Source organism: Dendrobates tinctorius, unplaced genomic scaffold (genome assembly GCF_039654945.1).
Source record: "Dendrobates tinctorius isolate UK_male_01 unplaced genomic scaffold, ASM3965494v1 ptg000035l, whole genome shotgun sequence".
Classification (NCBI taxonomy): Eukaryota; Metazoa; Chordata; class Amphibia; order Anura; family Dendrobatidae; genus Dendrobates; species Dendrobates tinctorius.
The window spans coordinates 33,510,418-33,530,548 of record NW_027361703.1 but is presented as its reverse complement, the minus strand read 5'-3'; the positions used below and the strand labels follow the sequence as shown (position 1 = coordinate 33,530,548).

The 20,131-nt window shown below is 41.1% G+C and overlaps 1 protein-coding gene across 2 annotated transcripts in view; it reads left to right on the top strand.

Moving 5' to 3' along the window:
* Positions 1 to 20,131, top strand: part of AASS (aminoadipate-semialdehyde synthase) — a 99,999-nt gene that overhangs the window by 61,315 nt on the left and 18,553 nt on the right. For both annotated transcript variants that reach the window (XM_073573385.1, XM_073573386.1), the window contains exons 10-19: positions 421 to 543; positions 627 to 738; positions 1,960 to 2,019; positions 2,130 to 2,197; positions 4,003 to 4,124; positions 6,047 to 6,176; positions 11,465 to 11,575; positions 12,654 to 12,762; positions 13,435 to 13,575; positions 16,372 to 16,539. In XM_073573385.1, the coding sequence (XP_073429486.1) occupies positions 421 to 543; positions 627 to 738; positions 1,960 to 2,019; positions 2,130 to 2,197; positions 4,003 to 4,124; positions 6,047 to 6,176; positions 11,465 to 11,575; positions 12,654 to 12,762; positions 13,435 to 13,575; positions 16,372 to 16,539 (1,144 nt within the window). The remainder of the gene's footprint in view (positions 1 to 420; positions 544 to 626; positions 739 to 1,959; positions 2,020 to 2,129; positions 2,198 to 4,002; positions 4,125 to 6,046; positions 6,177 to 11,464; positions 11,576 to 12,653; positions 12,763 to 13,434; positions 13,576 to 16,371; positions 16,540 to 20,131) is intronic.

Genomic DNA, 20,131 nt, shown 5'->3' with positions numbered 1-20,131 from the left:
CTATTCATAGTCTATGGGGCTGCCGATGATAACAGAAGACCATGAAATAAGCTGTGGCGCACATTTGCGTTCTCTACAGACGGTTCTCTTGGTTACTAAGATTGGTCGGAGTCCCAGCAGTTGGACCCCAGTAGTCAGCAAGCTATCACCGATCTTGGCTAAACTCCTTTACGTTGGTAAATGAGATGGGAAACGTTGTGGCTAATCCAGTGTCATTATTTCTATAGTCTCCCTGTACATTTCTTTTTCATCTTTCTGTGTCCTGTTTGACTTTTATTGCCGACCATTAAATCTACTGTAGATAATTGCATTGACCTGAGCGCTCAGCATGTCCCGTCCATAAGAGGGATGGAGTCTTGGGCTGCCGTCTCGCTTTAGTGTTTTGGTCCATGTCCTAAATGTGTTACTTTAATCCTTCAGACTTTTAGCCATCGGTGACATCTCCGCAGACACTGGGGGATCCATAGAGTTCATGACTGAATGTACCACTATCGATATGCCATTTTGTATGTATGATGCTGACCAGCATATTATTCATGACAGGTGAGTCCTCTTGTTCTTTATTTTCACCTATGAAACCCAATGAAATCCTTAAATGCCGGAATAAACTTGTCGCTATATTCTAGTGTTGAAGGAAATGGTATTCTGATGTGCTCCATTGATAATTTGCCTGCGCAGCTTCCTATTGAAGCCACGGAGTACTTTGGAGACCTGTTGTTCCCATACGTTGAGGAGATGGTGAGTATACCAAGTCTTTCTTATGATCTATTTTCAAGCATTTTTGTGGATCTTTTGTGGACAAACTCAAATCAGTCAGTTTCTCAGGCCAAGGCAGCACGTCCTTATTTTTCCAGGAAAGTTCTTTGTATGGCTGAGACCTGTCGAGCCGTAGATTTATAATATTTTAGGTCGGTTAGTGGTGAATTGATGAATGCAGATGCCTGCTTCTTGACAAGCTTTAGTTCTTATAAGTTAATCTCCGTCTGGCAGTCCTTTCAAGGTAAGCTTGTGATGCATTAAGAGGGGAAGCGTGCCAATATCCCATGTATATAAAATAAGTGGAGCGCTGAGGTCCTGGGCTCACCCGGAGTGTAATGCTACCAAGGTTTACAAGTGTCATGTGGTTACTTTGTTCTTTTCTGTTACATTACTGTTTCAAGGCTGAGTAGTATGGAAGTTAATACACTGTAGAAAATGAAGAATGGAAATCATTTTATAGCACTAGAAGTAATGGAAGACCCATAGGGAAATTCCCACCAGTGTTCCCTGGATGCAGGTATAAATCTCCCAGCCGCTGCCACTCCAGTGCTAATGGTCCAGTGCTTCCCCAAGCAATCTTGGTTTATATTATCTGTATAAACAGATATGCAGTGATCGTGTCCCAATACAATATGGCATTGTCCCCATGGTGGGAGGGGATCGCCGCACCCTTTGCGCATTTCTACAACTACTCAGACCAGTTCTACAAGTTGGGACCGAGCAAAATACAGACCTAGTGAGCAGTGACATTCCTGGGCGGAATTGTCTGCAAACAAAAAATGATCATGTGCCAATCAAACATGCCGATTCTGGAGAATGGCCTGTCAGATACTAACAGACGGCACTTCCAGCCATCCATCCGAGCCGGGTCTCTTTCTATTCTTTAATGGGTAAGAGAAGCTTTTTTGGATTGGAAACAAAATACAGCCAAAAATGGATGAAAATCTGACCAAGTACATTAATGAAAGTCTGTTTTCTTTTTCTTCTATGTTTAAAAAAACTTCTGACACCTGAATATGGCCATACTCCTCATTGTAATATGGTAGCAGGGATTTTATGGGTACTCATACAAAAATGTCCATACTGCTCATCGTTCAATCCCAATGGTCTAATTTAGGACGTGCTCTTATGGTTTTGATGCCGTTTTTGCTTTAGAACTGACCCATTCCTCTGTAAATTTGTCTTTCCCCCCCTTTTCAGCTGATGTCAAATGCTACAAAACCAATTGACCAGGAAAAATTTTCTCCTGTCGTTCAGAATGTAAGTCTTTATACCTTTCTCTCCATTTCATCATCTACAATGCTCGACTTCGATAACATATTGAACAATCCATTTTCTTTTTTTCCCTCATTTGTCATTTGGAAACTCAGGCAGTGATTGCAAGCAACGGTACACTTATGCCTAAATACAAATATATCCAGAAGCTCCGGGAGAGCAGGTAAAAGTCAATTCTATTCCATTTTAGGGCTCTCCCACAAAAAAATGCTTTTGCTATTGTCAGGCATGGACTAGTGGCTGCTGCACGGAATTTAGTCTGTGACTACATGGCGGCAACTAGGCGCGGCACGGTGGCTCAGTGGCAGCGCTGGGGTCCAGGGTTCAAATCCTACCAAGGACAACATCTGCAAGGAGTTTATGTTCTCCTCGTGTTTCCTTGGTTTTCCTCCCACACTCCAAAGACATACTGATAGGGAATTTAGGTTATGAGTCCAAATGGGGACAGTGCCAGTAATGTCTGTAAAGTGCTGTGGAACTAATGGCGCTGTACATGTGAGTAAAATAAAATATAGCGCTATAACTAAAGATCAATGCAGTTTCTTGAATGATATTTAGTTATAAGAAGTATGATTTGTACAACAAGGTCTTTGTTATTTAAAGAGAAGCCGTCACCCTCGCGACCATTGTCTTCAGCCAGTCACCTGACACACGTCGGGGGGGGTAGGATTTATCTAGACTGCAGGGAACACCTATGTATTATCACAAAACACCTATTGCTGAGAACAAATACAAAAATGAGGCTTCTTACCTTAATGATCCATCAGGTACATCACTGATTTCTATGGCTCCTTTTCTTCAGAAGGTGTATGCTACTGGTGATTGTTTGCAGCGGTCACATGTCTGTATGCAAGAAAGAGGATGGCAGCAGGAATCAGTAGGGGAATATTTTTAGAACACAATTTAGCTCTTGTTACAGTCACTCACATCTTACTTTTGTCCCTTGTCCTTCTTCCAAGAAATCAGTCTAAAGGCTCCGTCACACACAGCGAGATCGCTGATTTTGTGATGCATCAGCGATCTCGCCAGCGATCTCGCTGTGTGTGACACGCATCAGTGACCTGCCCCCTCGCCGGGTATCGCTGATCGTGCACGAATGTCTTGGGCCGTTTTTTTTTATAAATAGTCTCCCGCTGGCCAGCACGCATCGTGTGGCAGCGGGAGAGCAACGATCAGCGAGCTCCCAGTGCTGTAAGCAGACGCTGGGAGCTGGTATCTAAGGTAAATATCGGGTAACTAAGCACGCGCCATCACTTAGTTACCCGCTGTGTACCTTAGATACCTGCGTGCTCGCGCAGGGAGCTGGTAACCAAGGTACACAGCGGGTAACTAAGTGACGTGCGCGCTTAGTTACCCGCTGTGTACCTTAGATACCAGCGCCAGCATGCAGGTATCTAAGGTACACAGCGGGTTACTACGTGATGGTGTGCGCTTAGTTACCCGATATTTAACTTGGATACCAGCGTTCTTGCTGGTCCTGATCGCTGATGAGGCTGCCTGTTTGACAGGTCACTAGCGATCATGTAGCGAGGCACCAGCGATCCTGACAGGGTCGTATCGTTGTTGGGATCGCTGGTGCATCGTTTAGTGTGACGGGGTCTTAAGGCCACGTTCACACGTTCAGTATTTTACCTCCGTATTTGTAAGCCAAAACCAGGAGTGGAACAAACAGAGGAAAAGTATAATAGGAACACGTCACCACTTCTGTATATATCACCCACTCCTGGTTTTGGTTTACACATACTGAGGTAAAATACTGACCAAATACTGAACGTGTGAATTTGGCCTAAAGAACTGGTTGTTTACTTCCTCAAGTGTCACATCCCTTTACCTAAAAGTGGTTTCAATGCTATGGCTGATCAATGTTTTCGATGGCTTAATTTTAATTGGGGTCACGTAGATTAATATGTCTTCTAATTTATTTATTTTTTGTCCACAAGTCTTAATAAGGTTTTGTTTAATTCCCAGAGAGTATGCCCAGTTATTGACTGTGGGATCGAAGAAGAGGATTCTGGTGCTTGGATCTGGTTATGTTTCAGAACCCGTCATAAGTTATCTTACAAGAGATCCTAATGTTGAAATTACTGCAGGTAATAACTCTTGTCAACATTTTGACATCTTGGTCTTATCTACTAATCCATGATAAAATAGGTAAGGGATAGTTCTACTTTTTGAGCAACACTTTACAATTTGTATATGGCTAGAACATACAGAAAAGCGAAGCTAAAAATCAGTTGTATGGGCACCTTGTTATTTTTAGGTTGCACTGGTGCCACATTGCAAAGGAAATGCAAACTTTCCTGCAGTTACTCCACAGATCACCGCTGATTGCTGGGGGTCCTTGCATCATGGCACCCTGAAGAATCTTATTTCTGGGAGCTAAAAAACATTCAGACCATGTTTGACAAGACCTTTTAATGTTTTTATTGCTAATTTTGCGTTTAAGGCCTGTTTCACACATCCGTTTTTTGTGTCCGCCAAACGGATCCGTTTCCGTTTTTGACGGAAACGGATGCAAACGGATCCGTTTTTTTTAAAAAAAACGGATCAGTTTTTTGACGGATCCGCGGTAACCGCTAATGAAAGTCTATGGGACACAAAAAACAGATCCTGCAAAAAAATGGCGGATCCGTTTTTTAACGGAAACCAACGGATTTAGACGGATTTGAAAAAACGGAAATGTGATCCAGGCCTTAAAGGGATATTCCCATTTCCAAAGTCCTATCCCAATATATAGTAGGTGTAATAATAATATTACCAAATACCTCCAATTAGAAATGTAGTATAGATTTCTTGATAACATATGTCTCTGATCTCATGTGCAGGCCATTGCAGCAAGTATCTATGGTTATGACCACTAGCAATTAACTAACTGTCACTCTATGAGTGGTCGTAAGCATGGATAGCAAAGCTACTACAATGGCCTGCACATGACGTAAGAGACACAGGTTATCCAGAGAACTATACTATGTTTCTATGTCTCTTGCATCATGTGCAGACCATTGTAGTAGCTTAGGTATCCATGGTTACAACTACTCATATATTCATAGTTATCAGGAGAACTACACTACATTTGGAAGTATTTGCTCATATTGCTATTATTACACCTACTACATTTTGGGATAAGATCTTCGAGATAGGAATACCCCTTTAAGAAACAGTTACCAGATCGGCCGCATTCTGGTTTTGGAGTCTACTGTCTTTACATCTTTTATGCAATAGATCTTTTTGATCATAGAAGAAAACTGAAATTGAAAATTACAGGTGTGAACAGGGTGCCACTCCACTTTATAGATGGAGTAATTTTACTTTATAAATTGATGAAAGTTGCGGTCTCTTGGCTCTTGTTCTGATCAGGCGGATTTGGTGGAATATAACAGGTGATGCAAGACATGATGGACTATTTTCTTAAAGGACGGATTATTTTATATCATCATTTAGATGAAGATATTCTCAGTGTGCATTATCAGTTTTACGTATGACTAAATTTGACCCCAGCTCCATCGAATTGAAGCCTCATCCCCTTTGGCAGATCTACTGGGCCCTCCCATGCTTAAAATGGCTATAGATGTAAGGGCATGTGTTGGACTAATCACTCATCCTTCTCACAATACTGAGCCTGCTAGCCCTTGCACTGTTGGAAATTTACTCCGTCTTCCCCCATAGAAAAACATTGCGCCTGCGCTGAAGACTCTGGTCACATAACCATCCATCTACAGCCATCTTATGAGCAGGAGTGTCCTGTGGACTTACAGCTGAACCAAGAGCATTCATGGCTTCAATAATATGAAGAAAAAATTAAAACGTAACAAATCTTTAAAAAGGTTATATCTTAGTAATGTGTGCATTTTTTCACAAATTGGCAGATATTCTCTATAAATTGGCCTATTTAGTAATAAATCTGGCTAATAACATACTAAGTATGGATGATTTTTAGGCCATGTATTTGCATCCACTAAAGTATTCTTGGACTGTTACATTGAAGTGCTTGAGGTAATATTTGTTTTTCCAGTGTCCATGATTAAAGATCAAGTGGATCATTTATCAAAGAAGTACAACAACACAACCCCCATGGAGTTGGACGTCTTCAAGAGTGAAGAGAAATTGTCCTCGCTAGTGAAGAAACATCAACTTGTTGTCAGGTTACTGTAGCCATTTTCACTTTCTCAACAATATATAAGTTTTCTGCTTTTCAGGTGCACTATATGGCCAAAAGTATGGTAGGTCCCACCCCAAACTATTGAGCTCAGATGTTTTGGCTAAACGGGTGCATACAATCAGGCACACAGCCATGGGATCTCTCTTTTTAGTGATGTGGAGCATACTATAGAGTTCAGGAACTCTTAATGTTGTACTGTATCACATTTGTCACAAGTCCTTTGTGAAACTTTGGATCTGTGATTGTGTGGAGGAAGAGTCACAGTTCATCCCCATGGCGGTAGACCATGCACTACCAGGCTTGGATGACCAGAAAGCTTCTACTGGTGAATTGGTCTGGTGTCCACATTTTTTGGCCATAAATAATATCTCCTTCAAGTTAGTATCTTAAAGCTAGAAACTTGTTCGCACCATGTGCATCACCTCCACCTTGTGATTCTGTGCAGTGGCTACACTGTGTCCCTCCACAGAATACCAATAGCAAACGACTTTTGGCTATGGAAAAGCGGTTTAATAAACTGATTCAGTCAGCTGTATGTAACGGCTAACGCTCTGCTGTTAAGACCAGGAAAAGAGATGACACCAGTCAAAAAGTTATATGCATCCTAAATGATGTCAAAGCAAACGTCATCTCATGTTGCAAAAACAAAAAGAGAAAAAAATCCAAACACGGCGCACTTCAACACAAAAACAAAGTAATAATGTTAGTATTGCTCGTATCGAATAAGGTTTCATTTATACCACAAAGTGAGTGCCATAAAAACAAAGCCTAATAAATTGAAGAATTCTTTGTATTTTTTTCACTTTAACCCAAAGCAAGTGTTTTAATTTTGTTTTTACTATATCTATATATGTTCCAAAATTGTATCATTACAAAAAAAAAATAGTTCTCGTACTCTACTTCAACTCCTGGCAAAAATTATGGAATCACCGGCCTTGGAGGATGTTCATTCAGTTGTTTAATTATGTAGAAAAAAAGCAGATCACAGACATGGCACAAAACTAAAGTCCATTCAAATGGCAAATTTCTGGCTTTAAGAAACACTAAAAGAAATCAAGAACAAAAAATATGATAGTCAGTAATGGTAACTTTTTTTTAAACCAAACACAGGGGAAAAATTATGGAATCATTAAATTCTGAGGAATAAATTATGGTGTCACCCTGTAAATTATCATTCCCAAAACTAACCAGGCATCAAATTAGATCTGCTCGTTAGTCTGCACCTAAAAAGGAGTGAGCACACCTTGGAGAGCTGTTGCACCAAGTGGACTGACATGAATCATGGCTCCAACATGAGAGATGTCAATTGAAACAAAGGAGAGGATTATCAAACTCTTAAAAGAGAGTAAAGCCCCCCGTTACACACGGCGAGATGGCTAGCGATATCGCTGAAGCGACAACGATTTTGTGACGCAACAGCGACATCGCTAGCGATCTCGCTAAGTGTGACACGCCGAAACGACCGGCTCCCTGCTGCGGTGTCGCTGATCATGCGTGAACGTTCAGGATCATTTTTTGATCGCTGGCGTCACGCTGACCAGCATGCATCGCTCTGTTTGACGCCCCTTATCAACGACGCGCGACCTAGTTGGCGACTCCGAACTCATATAGATAGTGCTGAAGGACGCCTATTCAAAGTCTGAATCGCTATTATAGACAGTGTGTGACACGGTACCAACGATCGCCGTGGTCGTTAGTGACATCGCTGATGCGTCGTTATGAAGATTGGCCTGTATGACTGCTTACTAGCGATGCACAAATGATCTTAGCCAGATTGTATCGTTGGTGCGTCGCTACGTGTAACGGTACCCTAAATCATCACGCAATGTTACAAAAGATGTTGGTTGTTCACAGTCAGCTGTGTCTAAAATCTGGACCAGATACAAACAACATGGGAAGGTTGTTAAAGGCAAACTGTTGTGAATTCCCTTGCTTGGACTTTTGAGCCGGAGCTCCCTCTGGTGGTTACTGGGAGTAGTGAAGCTGGCCTGGTTGATGGAAGTTTGCCACCTGATGACGATAATTGGGAATCTGGGATTACTGGCTGGGAGCATATGATTGAGCAGGCTTCCCTTGGTGGTTGAGGATTTCCTCCTTGTTCATTTGGAGTTCTTTTGTCTCTTGCCTGATCTGCATGGTTCAGTTAAGTGATTCTTTGCTAATCCTTTGCATCTAATCTGGTTGTGCCTTTTTTTTGCTTTCGGCTTTGTTGCTAGGGTTCAGCGTACTCCCTGCTGGATGGGCCCCGTCATGTGTTACAGCTTGTCAGTTTGTTCAGTCCCCTGTAATGTTAGTATCTTTTGCGTTGCTTCCAGTTCATACCAGAGTGCTGATCTAGAGAGGGGGTGAGGTCGTGTGGCCTCAGGTTTTTTGTATTTCAGATGTGTTGGATTTTTTTTTAGGGTTTTGTGCGTGATTGCAGACAGTATCTTTTCTGTCCTGTCTAGACAGCTTGGGCCCCACCGTTTGCTCAGTCTGTTCTCTGCCTGTGTTTGTGTCTCATCTTGTCTCACCAACAATATATGTTTGGGGGCTGTCTATTCCTTTGGAGATCTGCTGCGGGGCAGTTTAGATTTCACCTTTCTGGCTTTAGGCTTAGTTAGTTCTCTGGCTGTGCCGAGGTGTCTAGGGCATCGTAGGAACGCTCCACGGCTACTGCTAGTTGTGTTGATATGATCAGGGGTCTGCAGTCCGTTTAATTACCAACCTCCCTGGTGGCTTAGCCTGTTCCGGCCATCCTCCTCGGTGACCCATTCATAATTGCAAACATAATGGTAGACCAAGGAAGACATCAAAGCGTTAAGACCGGAAACTTAAAGCAATATGTCTACAAAACAGGAAATGCACAACAAAGCAAATGAGGAATGAATGGGAGGAAACTGGAGTCTACGTCTGTGACCGAACTGTAAGAAACCGCCTAAAGGAAATGGGATTTACATACAGAAAAGCTAAACAAAAGCCATCATTAACACCTAAACAGGAAAAAACAAGGCTACAATGGGCTAAGGAAAAGCAATCATGGATTGTGGATGACTGGCTGAAAGTCATATTCAATGATGAATCGCAAATCTGCATTGGGCAAGGAGATGATGCTGGAACTTGTTTGGTGCCATTCCAATGAGATTTATAAACATGACTGCCTGAAGAGAACATGCAAATTTCCACAGTCATTGATGATATGGGGCTGCATGTCAGGTAAAGGCACTGGGGAGATGGCTGTCATTACATCTTCAATAAATGCACAAGTTTATGTTGATATTTTGGACACTTTTCTTATCCCATCAATTGAAAGGCTGTTTGGGGATGGTGAAATCATTTTTCAAGATGATAATGCATCCTGCCATAGAGCAAAAACAGTGAAAGCATTCCTTGAGAAAAGACGCATAACGTCAATGTCATGGCCTGCAAGTAGTCCGGATCTCAATCCAATTGAAAACCTTTGGTGGAAGTTGAAGAAGAAGGAGAATTTTTATTTCTATAGCGCCGACATATTCCGCAGCACTTTACATTTCACAGGGGACATGTACAGACGTTAGACATTACAGCATAACAATAATCACATAGATCATAACAGATACCAAGAGGAATGAGGGCCCTGCTTGCAAGCTTACAATCTAGGAGGAAAAAAAGGTAGACACGAAAGGTGGGTGGTAACAATTGCCCTGATTGTATGGACCAGCCATAATGTTAAGTGTGTAACAGTACAGACACAGAGGGCTAATGGATGCATAAAGCATGTGGGAACATGATGCGGGGAACCTGGTTATGGTAAAAACTTTTGGCTGTGCCACACAGGGATAGTTAGGTTAATGTGTTGAGGCGGTAGGCCAGTCTGAATAAATGTGTTTTCAGGGCACGCTTAAAATTGTGGGGATTGGGGACTAATCGTATTGACCTGGGAAGTGCATTCCAAAGAATTGGCGCAGCATGTGTATAGTCTTGGAGACGGGAGTGGGAGGTTCTGATTATTGAGGATGCTAACCTCAGGTCATCAGTAGGGTAGGGTAGTATACTGAAACAAGGGAAGAGATGTAGGGTGGTGCTGAGCCATGAAGAGCTTTGTGGGTGAGGGTAATAAGTTTGTACTGGATTCTGGAGTGGATGGGTAGCCAGTGTAATGACTGGCACAAGGTAGAGGCATCGGTGTAACGATTGGTGAGGAATATGATCCTGGCTGCAGCATTCAAGACAGATTGGAGAGGGGAGAGTTTGGTAAGAGGGAGACTGATTAGAAGAGAGTTACAATAGACGAGAATGAATAAGAGAAACAGTAAGAGTTTTTGCGGAGTCAAAGGTAAGAAAAGGTCGAATTCTAGAAATGTTTTTGATGTGCAGATAACAAGAGCAAAGAAAATGGTCCATGAGAAGGCTCCAACCTGCAAAGCTGATCTGGCAACAGCAATCAGAGAAAGTTGGAGCCAGATTGAGTACTGTTTGACACTCATTAAGTCCATGCCTCAGAGACTGCAAGCTGTTATAAAAGCCAGAGGTGGTGCAACAAAAAACTAGTGATGTGTTGGAGTGTTTTTTTGTTGGTTTGTTTTTCATGATTCCATAATTTTTTCCCTCAGAATTGAGTGATTCCATAATTTTTTCCCTCAGAATTGAGTGATTCCATAATTTTTTCCCTATACTTGGTTAAAAAGGTAACCATTACGGACTACCACATTTTTTGTTCTTGGTTTCTTTTAGTGTTTCTTAAAGCCATAAAGTTGCCATTTGAAATGACTTTAGTTTTGTGCCATGTCCGTGATCTGCTTTTTTTCTACAAAATTAAACAACTGAATGAACATCGTCCAAGGCCGGGGATTCCATAATTTTTGCCAGGGGTTGTATATGTCAACAGCAAAAAAAAAGAAAACATGGTGGTTTGAAGGCATAAATTGACAAGCTAAAGAAAATCACAGTGTTCTGATGCCACATTAACTGTGCCAACTTTTGGATTCGGTAGTAAACATATATACACCGCTACAGAAATAAATCCTACAGTCTTGGCGTTTGTTACTCCATTATTTCAAAGATTGCAGAAATGGAATCAGCTGATTTTTGCCGATCCTATGAGCTGGGTGTGCTGCTATGTGCAGAAATGTGCTCATTTCATTAGTAATAGTTGTCATCTCTTTGTTAGTTTCCATTGCTAAAAAAGTCATCAAACAACCCATGTGTTGATATGATTTTATAAGTTTGGTGGCATCTAAATGTAAATGTGCTCCTATTCCACAATGCAATACCTCCATATTCTTGTCAATTGTCTGTTTTTGCCTTTTTCAGTTTACTGCCCTACTCTGCGCATCCATTAGTGGCCAAGAAATGCATCAAGAATAAGGTGAACCTGGTGACTGCCAGTTACCTAACGCCGTCGATGAAAGAACTCCAGCAAAGGTATAATATCCGGCAGTTTGTGATCTACAACCTTTTGTATCATTAATCAAACATTTGTAAATGGTCCCCCCGATCGTCCATGCAGTGTACATAGACATGACTGTTCTACAAGATTCGCCTTTTCAGGATTTGGAGTATGATTTTATGTGGACCATCTTATACTTTAAAAAAGTAACGTTCTTCATTTTGACTGTCTTAGCATTGATTTTATCACTTAAACATTTTTCTCACATTCTGCTTTCCTTGCGTTGCTTACCTCGTCAGCAGGTAAGTAGCCTAGAACAGCGCTTACTGCACTTTTTTTTTTTCTCTGGCATAGTAGTCTGCTACTCATGGATTTTATTGTCTCACCCATTCCTGTGCTATATTGATACATTGACGAGGATTTTTGCTACCTAATCAGAGCTCAGGATAATGGGCTACTTGATGTAGTTTTGATAATCTGCTGCTAATAAAATGGTGATAGAGTACTAGCAAACCTGCTACCATATTCATGAGCTCTGTATAACCCCATCTTCACCACTGATTGGCAGCTTTCTGCCTATACACAGAAAGCTTCCAATCAGTGATGTTGATGTGAGCAGGGTTATACAGAGCTCAGCATTCAGAGCACTGCTAGATCTGCAGCTGATAAAAAAAAAAATTGATTTTATCTAAACTGCAGCAAGCAGCCCAGTAAAAGATAAACCTCTAGGATCAGGGTCTCTGCCCCTATATCTTATCGCTCTTAGCTGGTGTAGCAAAATCCTGCTGACAGATTCCATTTAACCAGTCTACTCGGTTCCTTTTATAGCCATTTTATCGTTTGGCTTGACAGTGGCTTAGTCTCCAGTTTTGAAGCGTTTCAGGGTCTTCTGATGCTGCTTAGTTCGGTAACAGCATGAATGATGTATTTTGCTTTGACAATAATAACCCTGGAACGTATATAATATCACGCAGACATAACCGTACATACATTGTTCATAATTCCTGGTAACTTGTTTCGTGATGTGGTATAATGCTGTATGTAACTGCATAGAAGCGGCTACAGCCACGCGGCAGGACACGTGGCCACTTATGTGTCTGTATTTCTTTGCAGCGTGGAAGATGCTGGGATCACAATTGTCGGTGAAATGGGTTTGGATCCAGGTCTTGACCACATGTTGGCTATGGAATGCTTTGATAAAGCTAAAGATGTCGGAGCAAAGGTACTAATGAAGAGGTTGCTACATAACTGATGGGTTTCTTTTTGAGCTTATTCAGTATCAAGAAGATTCCCATGCTAAACTTTAAAATAATGATATATTAGTAAATCAGAAAATTGTTTCCCAATGTTCCTTTTGCTTAAATTAAAGCCCCAAATGAACAGAGACATTAAGAAATGTATCCTAATTATTATGCATATAAGGTGTCTTGCAGAACGTGCTTTCTAGGAGAGCTAGCCGGCCTACAAGTTAAGATTCACCCCTTTAGTGAGCCCTGTGAAATAATGCAATGCTTGTTATTGTTGGACATTGATTTGTTGAGTAGATACCTCTCCTAAGTGGCACTTGCAAGACTGTCTGTTTCATTGAGTAAGCTTCTTGGCTTCTTTTTCTCCTATGAGTTTGTATGTTCTCCTCGCATTAGTGTAGGTTTCCTCCGGGTACTGCGGTTTCACCCCACACTCCAAAGACATTTAGATTGCGATCCCCAATGGGGCAGTGGTGACAATATATGTAAAGGGCTGCAGAATATGTTGGTGCCATGAATTTAAGATGACTAAGAATACAAAGGCAGTACTTCCCCAAAGCTCCTTCTTGCAAGGTGTACTGAAACACCCCTGAACAAGGGTTGTGTGATATCTGCTGTCCTTGGTAATAATTTTTTGTTTTCTGCAGGTGGAATCCTACATTTCTTTTTGTGGAGGTCTTCCAGCCCCTGAATGTTCAGACAATCCACTGAGATATAAGTTCAGCTGGAGCCCTCTGGGTGTTCTCCTAAACACAATACAACCTGCCACATATTTAAAGAATGGAAAGGTTAGTGCAATGCCATTTTTAATATATAACATTTTATGAAATATACAATATTATTTTTTGATTTGCCGTCATTTTTGGAAATGCATAGACAATATTGGAGTAGATCTTATTGAGCATTAGAAGGTTTGAGTGGTACAATCCTGTTCATACAAGGCCTCAAGGACTTCCCATGGTATTGTTTTACACAAAGTTGTAAGAGTGACCCATAATGGTGCAAAGACCTCTCTTTTACCCCCTATATGTGTGAATCCATAACGACATGTACAGGTTTGTTTTCTTCAGTACACATGGGAAGACCTGGCATGGGAAGACCTGGCGGGTCTCCTAACCTGAGTTACTGGTTTTATCCAGCTCCGATTAAGAGACTCCGTGGTCATGCCAGGTCTTCCGAATTTCCAAGTGTGAAATTGGCCTTTAGTTGGAACTCCAGATCCAAATTGTTGCTTATGAAGTAGGGCTTCTATTGTTTGCTGCTTTACATTGGACTAGATCCTTGTGCCGCTGGAATCGGAATGTGCACGCAGTCTTTACCGCTGATATGTTAGGGGCTTACAAAATAATTCACAGTCTGGAAATACTGTTGTAAAGGGAACTTGTATAACCAATTCACCGAGAAAACCTTTTACAAAAAATCTTAAAATCAACAAAATTTATTATACCATATTAAAAAAATCACTAAATAACTTATCACTATATCAATAATGCACCATACCACCAACAACAAAAAAGAGAGCACCGTAGAGGAGTGCCTGCCCCTACACTGACCTACTTGCCACTACCTACCAGTGGAGGTTGGAGCCCTATAACCTGTGCAGTGGCGCCCCCCTGCTCATCAGCGGCTCTCCCTGCTCACCCTATAGGGTTTGATGACAGGGATGTGGAAAAGGTATGAACAAGTAGGTGAGAAAGTATAAGGGGTATCTAGGTGATTTTTCACATAGATGGAATCAGGTACATCAATGTTAGATTCTTAATAGTCATTTGTGCTAAATCTATATAAACTCCTTTCTACACAGTTCTTCTTAGTCTTGAGATTCTAGTGACTACTCTGGGCAGATCTCTTTCTATACTAATATCTAGATAATAGCAAGTGCCAATGATATAGCTCCCAACAATAGAGATTAATCTTCCAAATCAAGGTTGTTCTCAAAAAACATAGGATAGCCTCCTGGGACCATATAAATAGAGGTTTAACAATCCCTAATAGGTTTCTGTGAGAAAGAAAGGAGTCTATAGAGAACTCTATAGATAGACAGCCATGTCATATTAACTCTTGATGATACTGCAATATAGAAAACCTCAAGCCTCTTTGTGTCTTAGAACGTTTAACCCTCAATTGTGAACTCATATGATGTACGATGGAGGATATCAAATAATAGAGATCTATTCTAGCAAATAACAGGAGTACCCCTCAATAAAGCCAGGTGATATCCCCAACCACTTAATAAATCCCCAAATAGCCATTTATGAATTCATAAAGTCAAATGACCAAAACCACACAAGATATGATATTCCCAGCTATTATACTGCTCAAGGGAACACAATAGGACAAGCAGATACAACTCCAGGTATCATTACAACTCAAAGCTTTTCCACTCTTCCATGGTTCATCAGGAGTAAAGTTAAACCATAGCGCACTTAGCTTAATCGACCATGCGAGGCATTAGATCAGGTCAGATGTCCAGGGACAATCTCCCTTTTCGTTTCTGGTATGATGCAGAAAAAAAGTGCATCATGTCAGGGGGCTGCAGCTTTCAGAGTCTGTATGTTTATACACTAGAAAGCTAGATCACTCTAGTGCACTGTCAAAGGGGTTATATGTAGTGATGAGTGAGTGTGTGTTCGGCGTGCTTGAATTCTATGTTCGAGCCCCCGCGGCTGTATGTCTCGTGGCTGTTCGACAGCTGCAACACGTGGGGATTGCCTGTTTGTTAGCCGAAACACATGCAGGGATTGTCTGTCTTACAGCCGCGAGACATGCAGCCATGGCGACTCCAACATAGTATTCAAGCACGCAAAAGATACTCTTTAGTTAGTACATAAGCATTTTCCGAGCACACTCGCTGATCACTAGTTATGTTTAAGGTCATGATCAGCTTTAATATCTGGGAAAATGCTGGGACTTCGAGGCGAAGGGAATGCGCTTTGTTGTCTATCATGCATTTTCATCCCTCTTATTTAGGACACTGCAGTGCAGTTCTATCCTACACAGGACTTTGGGGACTGACACTTCTTCTCTGACATGCGTGATGGGCCCTCAAATCCCCCCCCCCCTTTTTTTAGCTTCAGTAATCTCAGAAAGCCGCAGGCCGCACTGCTATCATAATACTGCGCACAGCTATGGTTTACCAGTATATAAAAAGATGCAAATTCATTATAGTTAGAAACCAATGCATACAACACAATAAGCACACTTTTTTCAACACTTTTATTAAATAACCATTGGAAGGACAGTAAAATACATATTTGATGTCTCCACACTAACATATAACACAGCGATTTGCTTTCTTTCAACAATAAAAGTAGACATTAAACAATATCTTTTGTGTATCACAAAATGCCTAAAAATCTACAATTCTTGCAAAAACCAAGCAGTTCAATGTTAAAAAATAAAGAATATTATGGCTGAGTAATTACTGAACATACATTTCCACCAATGAAAGAGTTAAGCGGTTATACCGTAAATTGAGAAAAAAAAATCTGCAATAATTCACATTATTTTAACCATGTCCATGCAAAAATACCAATCTTTAGTGTAATTCTCCACCTTTTCAACCTCTTAATTCGTCTTCATAGGTTGTTAATATTGCTCCTGGGGGCTCGCTGCTTGAGTCCGTCACAGAAATGGACTGGTTTCCAGGCTTGAATCTAGAAGGCTTCTCTAACCGGGATAGTACAAAGTATGCTGAACCCTATGGGATCCAGTCAGCTCATACCCTCATGAGAGGGACTCTCCGGTACAAGGTACGTTCTGGCTGGTAAAGGGCTTGAACACTAAATAGAAGCTATCACTGACAGCTATAACGAGCCACGAATAGATGAAATGTGTTTCCCCATATGATCAAGTTCATAGGACGAGTCTGTAAGGTTATACAGAGAAACTCTGACTGATAACATTAGAGGAACACAAGATCACATTAACCACTTCAAGGATGGCCATTCTTCCTCATTCGTGACCAGATATCCTCCTCTTTTTCGTACATGAGTAGAGTTGAGCGATACCGTCCGATACTTCAAAGTATCGGATCGGAATGGATCGGCCGATCTTAAAAAAAAAAAGTATCGGTATCGCCGATTCCGGAAGTCCCATTCAAGTCTATGGGACTTCCGGTATCGGAATAAGAAAAACCCTGTTTTTGCCTTGTACAGCCTCTCTGGGGTCTGTACGGGCCTTTCGGGGGGGCTGTGCCGGCCTGCCAGGGGGTCTGTGCAGGCTCCGGTGGTCTGTGCCGGCCTGCCGGGGGGCTGTGCCGGCCTGCCGGGGGGGCTGTGCAGGCTCCGGGGGGCTGTGCCGGCCTGCCGGGGGGCTGTGCCGGCCTGCCGGTGGTCTGTGCAGGCTCCGGTGGGCTGTGCCGGCCTGCCGGGGGTCTGTGCCGGCCTGCCGGGGGTCTGTGCAGGCTTCGGGGGTCTGTGCAGGCATCGTCCGATGGGACTACAAGTCCCATTGGGCGATGCCTGCTACCATGACAGTGATTGACACATTAGCCAATGATGGGACAGTAGTAGTCCCATCATCCGGCTAATGTGTTGAATGTAAAAAAAAAAAAAAAAAAAAAAAATTACATGCTACATACATGCTACATTCATACTACATACTACATACATGCTACATTCATACTACATATATACTACATGCAACATACATACTACATATATACTACATGCATGCAACATGCATACTACATATATACTACATGCTACATACATACTACATATATGCTACATATATACTACATGCATGCTACATACATACTGCATGCTACATACATACTACATGCTACATACATACTACATATATGCTACATACATACTACATATATACTACATGCATGCTACATACATACTGCATGCTACATACATACTACATGCTACATACATACCACATATATACTACATACATACTACATGCATGCTACATGCTACATATATACCACATACATACTACATACTACATACATACTACATGCATGCTACATACATACTACATGCTACATACATACTACATATATACTACATGCTACATACATACTACATATATACTACATGCATGCTACATACATACTACATACATACTACATGCATGATACATACATACTACATGCTACATACATACCACATACATACTACATACATACTACATGCATGCTACATACATACTACATATATACTACATGCATGCTACATACATACTACATATATACTACATGCATGCTACATACATACTACATGCTACATACATACTACATACATACTACATACATACTACATGCGTGCTACATGCATGCTACATGTTACATACATACTACATATATACTACATGCATGCTACAGATACTACATACATACTACATACATACTACATGCTACATACATACCACATACATACTACATATATACTACATGCATGCTACATACATACTACATATATACTACATGCATGCTACATACATACTGCATGCTACATGCATGCTACATACATACTACATACATACTACATGCTACATACATACCACATATATACTACATACATACTACATACAATACATTCATACAATACATACATAGACATACAGTACATATAACATAGAGTAACATACTTACCAATACTTGTCACATTGTTCCCCGAAGCCATTGTCTTTTACGGAATAAATATTAACATAACAAACCACAAAAATACTCACCCATGATCCGAAGCAGTCCACTAGTGTGTCCCACGACGATCTTGGGTAGAGAACTGCAGCATCAGCTGATGCGACCGCTCTCTACGGGCTGCAGGAATCCAATGACGGAAGGTAGGTATCCTTCCGCACTGTATTCCTCCGCCACTTAAAAAAAAAAAAAAAAAAAAAGTCCCTAGTCTCACTTTATGCCATTTCCCACGCAGCAATGGCATAAAGTGAGACTAGGGACTTTTTTTTTTTTTAAGTGGCGGAGGAATACAGTGCGGAAGGATACCTACCTTCCGTCATTGGATTCCTGCAGCCCGTAGAGAACAGCAGCATCAGCTGATGCTGCAGTTCTCTACCCAAGATCGTCGTGGGACACACTCGTGGACTGCTTCGGATCGTGGGTGAGTATTTTTGTGGTTTGTTATGTTAATATTTATTCCGTAAAAGACAATGGCTTCGGGGAACAATGTGACAAGTATTGGTAAGTATGTTACTCTATGTTATATGTACTGTATGTATTGTATGAATGTATTGTATGTAGTATGTATGTAGTATATATGTGGTATGTATGTAGCATGTAGTATGTATGTAGTATGTATGTAGCATGCATGTAGCATGCAGTATGTATGTAGCATGCATGTAGTATGTATGTAGTATGTATGTGGTATGTATGTAGCATGCATGTAGTATGTATGTAGTATATATGTAGTATGTATGTAGCATGTAGTATGTATGTAGCATGCATGTAGTATATATGTAGTATGTATGTAGCATGTAGCATGCATGTAGTATGTATGTAGTATGTATGTGGTATGTATGTAGCATGTAGTATGTATGTAGCATGCATGTAGTATATATGTGTTATGTATGTAGCATGCATGTAGTATGTATGTAGTATGTATGTAGCATGCATGTAGTATGTATGTAGTATATATGTGGTATGTATGTAGTATGTATGTAGCATGCAGTATGTATGTAGCATGCATGTAGTATATATGTAGTATGTATGTAGCATGTAGTATGTATGTAGCATGTAGTATGTATGTAGCATGCATGTAGTATATATGTAGTATGTATGTAGCATGTAGTATGTATGTAGCATGCATGTAGTATGTATGTAGTATGTATGTGGTATGTATGTATGTAGTATGTATGTAGCATGCATGTAGTATATATGTGTTATGTATGTAGCATGCATGTAGTATGTTTGTAGTATGTATGTAGTATGTATGTAGCATGCATGTAGTATGTATGTAGTATATATGTGGTATGTATGTAGCATGCAGTATGTATGTAGCATGCATGTAGTATGTATGTAGCATGTAGTATGTATGTAGCATGCATGTAGTATGTATGTAGTATATATGTGGTATGTATGTAGCATGCATGTAGTATGTATGTAGTATGTATGTAGTATTTTTTTTTTTTTTTTTTTTTTTTTTTAACATTTAACACATTAGCCGGATGATGGGACTACTACTGTCCCATCATTGGCTAATGTGTCAATCACTGTCATGGTAGCAGGCATCGCCAGATGGGACTTATAGTCCCATCGGACGATGCTTGCACAGACCCCCGGACATCAGCACAGCCCCCCGGCAGGCCGGCACAGCCCCCCGGCAGGCCGGTACAGACCCCCACAGGGTGCACAGACCACCGGCAGGCCGG